General features: G+C 47.5%; 1 protein-coding gene across 2 annotated transcripts in view; it reads right to left on the bottom strand.

Moving 5' to 3' along the window:
* Nucleotides 1-59: 59 nt before the first annotated feature.
* rnf19a (ring finger protein 19A, RBR E3 ubiquitin protein ligase) overlaps nt 60-14,071 on the bottom strand; it is a 23,382-nt gene continuing 9,370 nt past the window's right edge. Inside the window, exons 2-11 of one of the 2 annotated variants that reach the window (XM_060857244.1) lie at nt 12,624-12,644; nt 11,896-12,538; nt 10,295-10,503; nt 9,605-9,749; nt 9,342-9,504; nt 8,394-8,508; nt 7,992-8,153; nt 3,518-3,713; nt 2,955-3,098; nt 60-2,183 (exon numbers count right to left, since the gene is read on the bottom strand). In XM_060857244.1, coding sequence (XP_060713227.1) covers nt 1,637-2,183; nt 2,955-3,098; nt 3,518-3,713; nt 7,992-8,153; nt 8,394-8,508; nt 9,342-9,504; nt 9,605-9,749; nt 10,295-10,503; nt 11,896-12,452 — 2,238 coding nt within the window. In that variant the 5' untranslated portion in view covers nt 12,453-12,538; nt 12,624-12,644 and the 3' untranslated portion in view covers nt 60-1,636. Of the gene's footprint in view, nt 2,184-2,954; nt 3,099-3,517; nt 3,714-7,991; nt 8,154-8,393; nt 8,509-9,341; nt 9,505-9,604; nt 9,750-10,294; nt 10,504-11,895; nt 12,645-14,071 lie in introns of both variants that reach the window. The other variant, XM_060857245.1, reaches the window with a different exon arrangement.

The raw sequence follows: 14,071 nt of genomic DNA, 5'->3' as shown, positions 1-14,071 counted from the left end.
GGACACGAGACTAATAAGAACAGGAAATGACATCAGACTGGAAACAAACAAACTTGAGCTGGGTTTGATTCGCTTTTTATTTTATAATTCTGAAAGACACAGAATGGAGGAACGAGAAGAAACTCAAACAGCTTCTTTTTTTTTCTACATCCAAAAGGCACCATGAGTCCAAACGAGTACAAAACCAGAATCACGTATTAATCGTGTTCCACCTGAACGTGTGTGTGTGTGTGTGTGCATGTGTGTGTGTGCGCGCTTACCATCACAGTCTCAATCATGGGGACTAAAGCAGATCGGATCAAATCATCGTTTAGCAAATAAATGAGTGATGCAGCAACAACACCACACATTCAGCACACACACAAAATCAGTTCTGTCCAAAACAGACAAGAGAAATGATTCGTTTTATTTGGGAACTGATTCCTGATCCGGTGACCGATCGCTCGGTCCTGACCCGATCTCAGACAGGTTTGTGTTCAAAGTTTAGATCCCACACAGGGCTTCGACACGTAACGACCTTTTCCCAAAATGGAAAATAAAAGAGAAAACATGAAACAAAAAGAACCAAAACTTCAACAAGAAAAAAAATGATACTCATCATTTACAATTAAAATGACTTGCAGGAAAAAACAACAAAGAAAAAAAACACCATCTGCTCAAGCTCATGCTGGTCCCTCTGAGAAACACCACAGCTTTCATTCTCCTCAAATAAAAATCCTCCAACCACAGATAGAACCAGGTCTGTAGCTCTGAGTGTGTGTGTGTGTGTGTGTGTGTGTGGGCGCCGATAATCAGTAATGTGTCAATATATTGAACAGGGACAACATTGATATCAGACTAAAGATGAGTAACAGAGAGAGAGAGAAAGTTCTTGGGGTTGTTTCCTCATCAGAAAGTGATCCAGATGGAACCCTTGAGGAACCATTGAGGAACCTGGAACCTGTTTTTTCTAAAGGGGTCGATTTAAATGTTTACCAGAACAGAATGATTACAATTTAGTCGAGGAATAACGCTCGATCGGCCAGCAGGAAATAATACGTGGAGTTTTTTTTAATACACAAAATCTTAGATCAAGGGAACACTTGTGTTACTATGTAACCATGACAACGATCATAAATAATACTCCGGGATACGCCGACGGAACCCGAGCATGGTTTTCTATCATTGCAATAATAATCCAATGTTATTGGAGAAATTGAAATAAAAGGAAGTTGTGGGCGTGGCCCTGATGCAGACTGAATACCGGCACACGCTCAGGACACAGACGAGGCTCAGACAAAACCCTCAGCCGATACAGAGGCGTCGAGTGATCGACAGCTACATCATCATCATCATCACATCCGCATCTGTCGGGTCACCTGCTGTAACACCTGCACGTCAAACCTAGTTTATAAACTGCTCAAGTCACATCCTGTCATCATCATCATCATCATCATCATCATCATCATCACACCTGAAAACGACTAAGTGAAGACTTGGAGAGTTCTTTTCGATATTTTTATCGTAATATGAAACCAGTAAGTGTAAGTGTGTGTGTGTGTGTGTGTGTGTGTGTGTGTGTGTGTGTGTGTGTGTGCGCAGGTGCATGTGCAACCTCAGGTTAGGGTCGAAAGCTAGCGTTGTGTTAGCTCGAGCGCTAAATCTCAGTTTGAATACAGACGTTGCGCGCCGGGGGGCTCGGCTGAGGGGCCACGTTGTTATTGCGTTCTTTAGGAGGGCTCTCTGGGCTGAGGGGGGCGGAGCAGAGCGCCCGGGGGGAGGGGCCGTTCTCCAGCCTGTCGTTCTCCACCTCTGGAAGAGGGCTGATAGCGTTTGGGGGTCGAGAGCCGTCGAGGTCGGAGCAGCTGAACTCAGAAAAGTGGCTGCAGTGCGAGTCGGCGACGGAGGGCAGGCTGCCGCTCAGAGACGGAGAGTCGAACTCGCTCGAGTTTGTGCTGCGCTGCTCCAGCAGCTGTGCGTCCATGTCCTCACGGGTCTCGTTGATCTTGGTGCTGCCCGTCTTCTTGCGCGTCTTTCCTTTGCTTTTCTTTCCCGAGCCGTATTTGCTCTCGTGGGGGCAAGTGAAGGGGCAGACGCCGCGGCCCCCTGTGCTGCCCTCCTCCATGCTGCTGCTCCCGCTGTGGTGTCGCAGCTTCCCTAGTTTAGACTCCACATCCACCTGCACCTCCATACTGCTGCCCTCTCTGACACACAGACAGACACACACACACACACACACACACACACACAGAGACAGACGCACACACACACACACAGACGCACACACACACACACAGAGACAGACGCACACACACACACACACACACACACACACACACAGACGCGCACACACACACACACACACACAGAGACAGACGCACACACACACACACACACAGACAGAGACAGACGCGCACACACACACACACACACAGAGACAGACGCACACACACACAGAGACAGACGCACACACACACACACACAGAGACAGACGCACACACACACACACACACAGAGACAGACGCACACACACACACACACAGAGACAGACGCACACACACACACACACAGAGACAGACGCACACACACACACACAGACAGACGCACACACACACACACACACACAGAGACAGACGCACACACACACACACACACAGAGACAGACGCACACACACACACACACAGAGACAGACGCACACACACACACACACAGAGAGACAGACGCACACACACACACACACACACACACACAGAGACAGACGCACACACACACACACACAGAGACAGACGCACACACACACACACACACACACACAGTTTATTAGAACAAGGAACTGGCTACAATATTGACTCATACACAAGCCCTGGGTCTCATGTGCACATGATGGAGAAAGCTTACATTTCTTTCAGAGCTCCAGAGCAATAGTCTGAATCATACAGGGTGAACTGAACATTACTGAACACAGTTTCCTCACCTGTCTAGAGGCATGTAGGCGTTGAGGATAGATCCAGCCATGGCTTTGGTGCTTGCGTTGTCACTGATTGTCCCCAGACTGACCGTGCCGGACTCTCCGCTCAAACTGCAGCGCTCTTTCTGTACATCAGCCTGAACCTCCAACCTAAACACACGCAGTTACGGTGAATAAAATCATTCAGCAGAGTCAGGAGAGCAGTGTTCAGGTGTGGATCTAACACACTACATATCTGAAAAGATTCGTGAGCTCAGCTGAACAGAATTTTGCTCCTGGAAGCTGTCATGGACTCATAGAATATCTACTAATAATGACCACTAGGGGGCAGCTGGAACAGCGTGTGAGTTCACATGCATGTGGGATTAGTGACTGAACTGAACCCAGGTGCCCAACGCAGTAAGCACTGAGCTCCACCTCCCTCCAGCTGGGAGGTTAAGACTCATCCTTCTCTGTTCAACTATAAACTCCACATGACTTTTTTTAGCCCAGTGACTTTCTTATTGTGTTTTTTTGTACTGTGTGTGTGTGTGTGTGTGTGTGTGTGTGTGTGTGTGTGTGTGTGAGACCTGTTGAAGCAGTGGCCCACGGTGCTGCCCGACAGACTTCCTGTGAGCGCCATGGTGCTGGCGTTTTCGCTCACGTTGTCCCTCATGGCTCCGATTCGCTCCATGTGACTCCCGCTGGCACTCAGACTGCCCGTCAGCCCACCAACACTGCCTCCGATACTCGTGTTCTGCCTCGTCTCGGCCACCGATGTACTGTCTGTAAACGTAGACACACACAGAACCCCATAACTGAGCCATGTACACAACTTACTGACAGTTTCATTACATTTACTGTACAGTGTGACGTTCAGGTCTCCTTTCCTAAATAAGGCTCAGGGTCAATTCTGACACGTGGAGCCCACACACACACACACACACACACACACACACACACGTGTTGCCCACGTGTACGGCACATATGCACAATATACATATGCATGGCATACAGTATCTGACAGAAGTAAATACACCCCTCACATTTATGTTAATATTATATTATATCTTTTCATGTGACAACACTGAAGAAATGACCCTGTGTAACAGTGTAAAGTAGTGAGTGTTCAGCTTGTGTAACAGTGTAAAGTAGTGAGTGTTCAGCTTGTGTAACAGTGTAGTGAGTGTTCAGCTTGTGTAACAGTGTAGTGAGTGTTCAGCTTGTGTAACAGTGTAGTGAGTGTTCAGCTTGTGTAACAGTGTAAAGTAGTGAGTGTTCAGCTTGTATAACAGTGTAGTGAGTGTTCAGCTTGTGTAACAGTGTAGTGAGTGTTCAGCTTGTGTAACAGTGTAGTGAGTGTTCAGCTTGTGTAACAGTGTAGTGAGTGTTCAGCTTGTGTAACAGTGTAAAGTAGTGAGTGTTCAGCTTGTGTAACAGTGTAAAGTAGTGAGTGTTCAGCTTGTGTAACAGTGTAAAGTAGTGAGTGTTCAGCTTGGGTAACAGTGTAAAGTAGTGAGTGTTCAGCTTGGGTAACAGTGTAAAGTAGTGAGTGTTCAGCTTGTGTAACAGTGTAAAGTAGTGAGTGTTCAGCTTGTGTAACAGTGTAAAGTAGTGAGTGTTCAGCTTGTGTAACAGTGTAAAGTAGTGAGTGTTCAGCTTGTGTAACAGTGTAAAGTAGTGAGTGTTCAGCTTGTGTAACAGTGTAGTGAGTGTTCAGCTTGTGTAACAGTGTAGTGAGTGTTCAGCTTGTGTAACAGTGTAGTGAGTGTTCAGCTTGTGTAACAGTGTAGTGAGTGTTCAGCTTGTGTAACAGTGTAAAGTAGTGAGTGTTCAGCTTGTGTAACAGTGTAGTGAGTGTTCAGCTTGTGTAACAGTGTAAAGTAGTGAGTGTTCAGCTTGTGTAACAGTGTAGTGAGTGTTCAGCTTGTGTAACAGTGTAGTGAGTGTTCAGCTTGGGTAACAGTGTAGTGAGTGTTCAGCTTGTGTAACAGTGTAAAGTAGTGAGTGTTCAGCTTGTGTAACAGTGTAAAGTAGTGAGTGTTCAGCTTGTGTAACAGTGTAAAGTAGTGAGTGTTCAGCTTGTGTAACAGTGTAAAGTAGTGAGTGTTCAGCTTGTGTAACAGTGTAAAGTAGTGAGTGTTCAGCTTGTGTAACAGTGTAGTGAGTGTTCAGCTTGTGTAACAGTGTAGTGAGTGTTCAGCTTGGGTAACAGTGTAGTGAGTGTTCAGCTTGTGTAACAGTGTAGTGAGTGTTCAGCTTGTGTAACAGTGTAAAGTAGTGAGTGTTCAGCTTGTGTAACAGTGTAGTGAGTGTTCAGCTTGGGTAACAGTGTAGTGAGTGTTCAGCTTGTGTAACAGTGTAAAGTAGTGAGTGTTCAGCTTGTGTAACAGTGTAAAGTAGTGAGTGTTCAGCTTGTGTAACAGTGTAAAGTAGTGAGTGTTCAGCTTGTGTAACAGTGTAGTGAGTGTTCAGCTTGTGTAACAGTGTAGTGAGTGTTCAGCTTGTGTAACAGTGTAGTGAGTGTTCAGCTTGTGTAACAGTGTAGTGAGTGTTCAGCTTGTGTAACAGTGTAGTGAGTGTTCAGCTTGTGTAACAGTGTAGTGAGTGTTCAGCTTGTGTAACAGTGTAAAGTAGTGAGTGTTCAGCTTGTGTAACAGTGTAAAGTAGTGAGTGTTCAGCTTGTGTAACAGTGTAAAGTAGTGAGTGTTCAGCTTGTGTAACAGTGTAGTGAGTGTTCAGCTTGTGTAACAGTGTAAAGTAGTGAGTGTTCAGCTTGTGTAACAGTGTAGTGAGTGTTCAGCTTGTGTAACAGTGTAAAGTAGTGAGTGTTCAGCTTGTGTAACAGTGTAAAGTAGTGAGTGTTCAGCTTGTGTAACAGTGTAAAGTAGTGAGTGTTCAGCTTGTATAACAGTGTAGTGAGTGTTCAGCTTGTGTAACAGTGTAAAGTAGTGAGTGTTCAGCTTGTGTAACAGTGTAAAGTAGTGAGTGTTCAGCTTGTATAACAGTGTAGTGAGTGTTCAGCTTGTGTAACAGTGTAAAGTAGTGAGTGTTCAGCTTGTGTAACAGTGTAAAGTAGTGAGTGTTCAGCTTGTGTAACAGTGTAGTGAGTGTTCAGCTTGTATAACAGTGTAGTGAGTGTTCAGCTTGTGTAACAGTGTAAAGTAGTGAGTGTTCAGCTTGTGTAACAGTGTAGTGAGTGTTCAGCTTGTATAACAGTGTAGTGAGTGTTCAGCTTGTGTAACAGTGTAAAGTAGTGAGTGTTCAGCTTGTGTAACAGTGTAGTGAGTGTTCAGCTTGTATAACAGTGTAGTGAGTGTTCAGCTTGTGTAACAGTGTAAAGTAGTGAGTGTTCAGCTTGTATAACAGTGTAGTGAGTGTTCAGCTTGTGTAACAGTGTAGTGAGTGTTCAGCTTGTATAACAGTGTAGTGAGTGTTCAGCTTGTGTAACAGTGTAGTGAGTGTTCAGCTTGTGTAACAGTGTACATTTGTTGTCCCTTCAAAATAACTCAACACAGTCATTAATGTCTAAACCACTGGACTCTTCCACTCCTCCATGACGACATCACAGAGCTGGTGGATGTTAGAGACCTTGTGCTCCTCCACCTTCTGTCTGAGGATGCCCCACATGCTCAGTAGGGTTTAGGTCGAGGATGCCCCACATGCTCAGTAGGGTTTAGGTCGAGGATGCCCCACATGCTCAGTAGGGTTTAGGTCGAGGATGCCCCACATGCTCAGTAGGGTTTAGGTCGAGGATGCCCCACATGCTCAGTAGGGTTTAGGTCGAGGATGCCCCACATGCTCAGTAGGGTTTAGGTCGAGGATGCCCCACATGCTCAGTAGGGTTTAGGTCGAGGATGCCCCACATGCTCAGTAGGGTTTAGGTCGAGGATGCCCCACATGCTCAGTAGGGTTTAGGTCGAGGATGCCCCACATGCTCAGTAGGGTTTAGGTCGAGGATGCCCCACATGCTCAGTAGGGTTTAGGTCGAGGATGCCCCACATGCTCAGTAGGGTTTAGGTCTGGAGACCTGCTTGGCCAGTCCATCACCTTTACCCTCAGCTTCTTTAGTAAGGCAGTGGTTGTGTTGGAGGTGTGTTTGGGGTCGTTATCATGTTGAACTGCCCTGCGGCCCAGTTACTGAAGGGAGGGGACGTGCCCTGCTTCAGTAGGTCACAGTACATGTTGACATTCATGGTTCCCTCAGTGAACTGTAGCTCCCCCAGTGCTCTACTGTAGGTAAGACACACTGGTCTTTGTCCTCCTCACCTGGTTGCCACCACACACGTGGTCTCATCAGACCTCAGGACAGGTCATCAGACCACAGGACAGGTCATCAGACCTCAGGACAGGTCATCAGACCTCAGGACAGGTCATCAGACCACAGGACAGGTCATCAGACCACAGGACAGGTCATCAGACCTCAGGACAGGTCATCAGACCTCAGGACAGGTCATCAGACCACAGGACAGGTCATCAGACCTCAGGACAGGTCATCAGACCACAGGACAGGTCATCAGACCTCAGGACAGGTCATCAGACCACAGGACAGGTCATCAGACCACAGGACAGGTCATAAGACCTCAGGACAGGTCATCAGACCTCAGGACAGGTCATCAGACCTCAGGACAGGTCATCAGACCACAGGACAGGTCATCAGACCTCAGGACAGGTCATCAGACCACAGGACAGGTCATCAGACCTCAGGACAGGTCATCAGACCTCAGGACAGGTCATCAGACCACAGTCCTTAGTCTGCTTGTGAACTTTCATGTGCATCATCTTCAGTAGATGCTTCCTTCTGGGACGACTGTTATACAAGCTGCACACTCTGTACTTACTTCTGTCAGATACGGTCAGATATATGCACAACACACACGCACGCACGCACGCACAGGTAACATGGGGCACAAACACAGGTCCTGGGGAATGAAGAACAAAACCCTGTGTTCCTGTTACAGTCAGTGCCTGAACAAGGACACAAACCAACTGAAGATAAGAGAGGAGCCGAGCACGACGACAGGAAACATTCAGAGAGTGTGTAGCTTACTGAGGAACACTCACCGGTCACCACCGCACCTCCACCCACGTTCATGTCGTTTTCGTCGTCGAATTCGATTCGCACTCCTTTTCCGTTCCCCGCCGACACGCCGCAGCCTCCACTGCGGCACAGAGAGATCGGAACCACACCATAGACATAAGCCAGCATGATGGGCACGCCGATACCTGCACACACGCACACACACACACACACACACACCAGCTTTTAATAGGGATGTTTCTGCATTCGTGAAGTCTCCATATATTGTAGGCAGACGGTTACTACGGAAACCCAACATCCACATACGACACGTGTGACGTTAGATAGTATAATCGTTATTTCATGAACGTATATTTGATTCACTTTTGGCAGTGAATTCTAAATAAATAGTAAATTTGGTTAACGTTAGAGTAGGAGGCACTCACCGACGGTTACCGCGGCGACCACAGGCGAGACGATGACGGACAGCGTGACTCCGCCGGCGATCACCAGGTTCCTCTTGTGCTTGGAGATTTCCTTTCCCTCGTAGCGGCTGTGGATCTGCGGAGTCGTTATGTTTAATCGTCTCTGCTCTGATGAGCGGTTTAACGTAAACACGGCGGAACGTTTCGTTCACGCCGACGTCGGACTGAACACTCGTGAACAGATAATCGTGAACACGAGCTGAGAATCGTTCGTTCTGATGAACGTGTCAATCTGTTCTGACCGAATCTTCCTTTTCTCTGAGTAAGAACGTCATGCTGGAGGTGAATTTAAAGAATATTTAATTTATTTTTTTAAGCGTTAACGGGAAACGAGAGCAGGGATGTTGTTGTGGATGAACACTGAGGCTCGGGTCACAGTTCAGACACGGATCAGTGATAAGAGTGTTAGTGATGGGCAATAAAGATAAACTGGAACGTTGTGTACGAGGGCAAAAAGGAAACATAAATAAATGTGAAGCAGCATTTTGACTTCTGTGGAATTCAGGAAGTCGGCTGTTATCTTGATGACAAACACAAAATAATCTTTAAAATAAAAGTCTGGGGCAGTTTGTTGTGACCCAGAATGTGGAGGAGCGACTTCACTCTTCGGTGTGGACGTTTCTCATAAACACTTCAATTTAGTGTGTCCGGATGCACACGTGAGGGTGGAGCCGTGTCCGGATGCACACGTGAGGGTGGAGCCGTGTCCGGATGCACACGTGAGGGTGGAGCCGTGTCCGGATGCACACGTGAGGGTGGAGCCGTGTACGCTCCTCTTACACCGCAGAGACTTACTGACATGTCCAGAACTCAGAGTGTGTGTGTGTGTGTGTGAAGACTATTATTACATCGTGTGTGTGTTAATGCGAGATTAATATTAATATATTATAAGAATAAGGTGAGTCGTACCTTCCTGCCCACGTACACGGGAATCCCGATGATCATAGCCGGGATGGCGATGCCGGCGATCAGCGCGATGCCGATGGGCGCTCCGACCAGCGTGCCCAACTGCCACAGGATCTTCTTCTTCCGACTCCACGGTTTTTTACCCCAGAACGTGCAGCCTGAAGGACTGCGGGAGGCAGACGGAGGATTCGTGACCATTTAGTATATTTATGTTGCTATAGAAACGCATGTGTGTGGGATTAGTGTGTGTGTGTGTGTGTGTTCACCTTAAGTAGTGCAGGTCAGAGATCTCCTTCATGCAAAGCCAGCAGAACTCACAGCCGCACACAGCGCAGGTCATGTGGTTACAGCTCCCGTCGTTCATCTTGATGATGTAAGCAGCGCAGCGGGGGCAGGGCTTTATATCGTCTGCTGCACACACACACACACACACAGACACACACACACAGACACACACACACAGACACACACACACAGACACACACACACAGACACACACACACACAGACACACACACACACACACACACACACACACAGACACACACACACAGACACACACAGACAGACACACACACACACACAGACACACACACACAGACACACACACACAGACACACACACACAGACACACACACACAGACACACACACACACAGACACAGACACACACACACACAGACACACACAGACACACACACACACAGACACACACACAGACACACACACAGACACACACACACACACATTTACTAGAATGTTGCATTCTGGGTTTTTTTTTTGTTTTTTTACATCAACATTTCTTGAGTGGACACACTAATATGAAGAAATACTGCATGGTGATTGGCTGAGTGCTTCACGGTGTTCTCTCTCACATACATGAGATTCATGGAAACAAGATGCCAGTCTCTGTGTGTGTGTGTGTGTGTGTGTGTGTGTGTGTGTGTGTACACGTTACCCGCAGCACCGCTCTCCTGGCTGTAGCTGAGGGAGGAGGATCTGAAAGGTCTCAGTCTCAGACTCTGTGCTCGTTGCTGTCTCGCTGCGTCACACGTCTGGTTTGGATGCCACAGCTGCTTACAGTGATAACAGAACTCTGTCCCACATCCCTCGCGCCCGCACGTAATCTTCGGGCAGCTTGCACAGCCGAACGCTATCACTGCATACCTGAAACGTGACAACATCAAATTACACCATTAGCTTTATTTTTATTATTATTATTATTATTATTATAACACTTAGTTCAGATGAAAAAGTAGCACACTTACTGTTAATACACTATTAGCATAGTGCTAAGCTAACGTAGCATGACATACACTAAACTGTAGGATCCAGAACAATAAGGCAACAAAATGGTGACAGAATACAGAGTGTAAACTGAGGAGTTTAACAAACTTTGATGACCAGCTTTGTCTCTCTCTCTACATCACACACACAAGCTAGTTTTTATCTCATCAGACATTTAAACTGGAAAAATAAACAATAGTGGTCACATGACTCATGGAAATTCAGACTCACAGCAACAGGATGTTATCTTTAACGCTAATGCTGATAGCCATGAACACACAAACAGCACCATGGTGATGTGTCTGTACAGCCACTGGGTCTGACCCAGTAATATGTCAGCTGATAATCAACAGAGTCATAGGTGGGACACACACACTCACACACCCCTCACGCTCACACACACACACCTATCTCAGGAACACCACACCTCACAACAGGACGGGCTGCATTCTACTCAGTAATTTATAAAGCATCGTTTTCGATTTGAAGCAGGAAATCTGTTGATCAGTAAATTAATCAGAACCTGCCGCAGGTTCCTGACTGTAACTCAATGTGTGCCAGTTTGAGGGGTAAAAGGTGTGTGTGTGCGCGAGTGACGTGTGTGCGCGTTAGTGTGAGATGCGAGTTAGTGAGGTGTGTGTGGGGTGTGTGTGAGATGTGTGTGTGTGAGAAAGTGAGTGAGGTGTGTGTGTGTGTGTGTGTGTGAGAAAGTGAGTGAGGTGTGTGTTAGTGTGAGGTGTGTGTGTGTGAGAAAGTGAGTGAGGTGTGTGTTAGTGTGAGATGTGTGTGTGTGTGAGAAAGTGAGTGAGGTGTGTGTGAGGTGTGTGTTTGAGAGAGAAAGTGAGTGAGGGTTGTGTGTGTGTGAGAGGGGTGTGTGTGCGTGTGTGAGTGGTGTGTGTGTGGAGTGTGTGTGAGGTGTGTGTATGTGTGAGTGAGGTGTGTGTATGTGTGAGTGAGGGGTGTGTATGTGTGTGAGTGAGGGGTGTGCGTGTGTGTGTGTATGTGTGTGTGTGAGTGAGGGGTGTGTGTGTGTGTGTGAGAGGGGTGTGTATGAGTTGTGTGTGCGCGAGTAAGTGAGGTGTGTGTGAGATGTGTGTGTGCTACGCGTGTGATTAGATGTTATAATGCAGATTAATAAGAGACGCGAGTGTGTGTGTGTGTGTGTGTGTGTGTGTGTCATTTCTATTGCTGTACCTAGTGCATGTGTGTAAGTGTGTTTGTGTCCATGTAGCAGCATGTGTGCGTGTGTGTGTGTGTGTGTATACACGTTACCCGCAGTCGGGGGCGGGGCACCAGCGACAGTCTGGGTCAGCAGCGAGCCACCTCCGGAGCATGAACTCCTCGTACTTCTCCATGAGGGCGCGGTCTCCGAGGATCATGCGTATGTCGTGGGGGTTGAAGCGCTCAGAGCACTCGGGGCAGCTGATGTTCACGCGGCTCTCCGAGATCTCGATGCGTAGGTACTGCCTCAGACAGTCGGCGCACGAGCGATGGTGACACGTCATGATGTCAGGGAAGCGGTCTCGAGCGTGACGCAGCAGGCACAGGGGACATTCCAGGAACTCGGAAGACGTGGAGGACGGCGTGGACGTGGACGCTACTTCCTGCTGCTGCTGCGGCGGTTGTTGCATTTCCGACTGGACGACGCTCTCGACACTAGCGATGCCGTCCACGCCGGCAGCCAGCGCTCGTGATTTGCGAGACTTGGGGTCCAAGCGGTGTCTTCGAAAAAGAGACCGGAGCGAGATGCCCCGCTTTTTAGGTGTCTTTCTGGAGGAGGAAGGAAGCTCCCGCTCCGAGTCTGGGGTCTGGTGATGATTCACACTCATCTCTCTGTATGCAAGTGTAACTGGGAGAAGATGAAGGTGAGGAAGGGGAAGAAAGGGGAGAGGGTGGGGAGGGAGGAAGGGTGGGGCTTTTAAAGGAGAGGGTGGGGTGTTAAGACATGGTGGTGAGGAGAGTGCGACTGGATCACGAGACCGGAACACGGCTCAACTCACCAGACTGGATCTTTACAGGACCTAAAGAAAGACACAGAGGTTTGAGTCAATGACTGACTCTGAATCACTTTCACTGAATCAACACTGACTCTGAATCAATTTACTGAACCATACCCAAATCACTTGCTCTGAATCAGCCCTGACACACTGAATCACTGACACTGATTCTCACACAGGCCGAAAATTTAACATATTCAAATGTTATAGATGGAACAAACCGAGTTAGATGGTGAGTCACGTACAGTCTGATGGTGAGTCACGTACAACCTGATGGTGAGTCACGTACAGTCTGATGGTGAGTCACGTACAGTCTGATGGTGAGTCACGTACAACCTGATGGTGAGTCACGTACAACCTGATGGTGAGTCACGTACAATCTGAGTGTGAGTCACGTACAACCTGATGGTGAGTCACGTACAGTCTGATGGTGAGTCACGTACAGTCTGATGGTGAGTCACGTACAGTCTGATGGTGAGTCACGTACAGTCTGATGGTGAGTCACGTACAGTCTGACGGTGAGTCACGTACAGTCTGACGGTGAGTCACGTACAGTCTGACGGTGAGTCACGTACAGTCTGACGGTGAGTCACGTACAGTCTGATGGTGAGTCACGTACAGTCTGATGGTGAGTCACGTACAGTCTGACGGTGAGTCACGTACAGTCTGACGGTGAGTCACGTACAGTCTGACGGTGAGTCACGTACAGTCTGATGGTGAGTCACGTACAGTCTGATGGTGAGTCACGTACAGTCTAATGGTGAGTCACGTACAACCTGATGGTGAGTCACGGTACAATCTGAGTGTTTGTGAAGGTCAATTCAAAGTAGTTAAAAAAAAAAAGCACTATTACTTTTTACTGTAACTTTTTGTACGGTCATGAATATTTAAATGCAAAGCGCAAACAGGTCAGAATGTAAAAGTGCAAAATACACACACACACACACACACACACACACACACACGCATACACACACGAACACACACAGTGTCCATGAAGCTATCCAGGAAAACTGCACACATAGCCAGAGAAGGATTACTGTAATGAAACACACACATGTATGTGAGCACACACACACACACACACACACACACACACACACACACTCCCAGACATCCTATGAGTCTCACGGTCTGAAAATGCAAGCAGGCCGCTGCTCAAGGCAAACAACATTCCTGAGGAGGGAAATTCCTGCAGCGTACACAGAAAAGATGAAGCTTCTTTAACTCCATCACAGACCCAGACGTTCTCAGTTACCTTAAACACGTGTGATACCAACCAGTAAAGGTCTGATTATTTATCACATTCTAAAACCTTAAGAACTTCTTGTGTTAAATAAAGGTTCACTTCGATAACACTTCCGTCTTCAGCACAGAGGGTAATAACTGACTTGCTCCTAAGCCCCGCCCCAATGACTGACTGACATACTTTGAGTCTGATGAGTTTTCGG

This window comes from Tachysurus vachellii, chromosome 21 (assembly GCF_030014155.1).
Source record: "Tachysurus vachellii isolate PV-2020 chromosome 21, HZAU_Pvac_v1, whole genome shotgun sequence".
Lineage (NCBI taxonomy): Eukaryota > Metazoa > Chordata > Actinopteri > Siluriformes > Bagridae > Tachysurus > Tachysurus vachellii.
The sequence above is the reverse complement of the archived record's forward strand: the minus strand, read 5'-3'. Positions and strand labels throughout refer to the sequence as shown.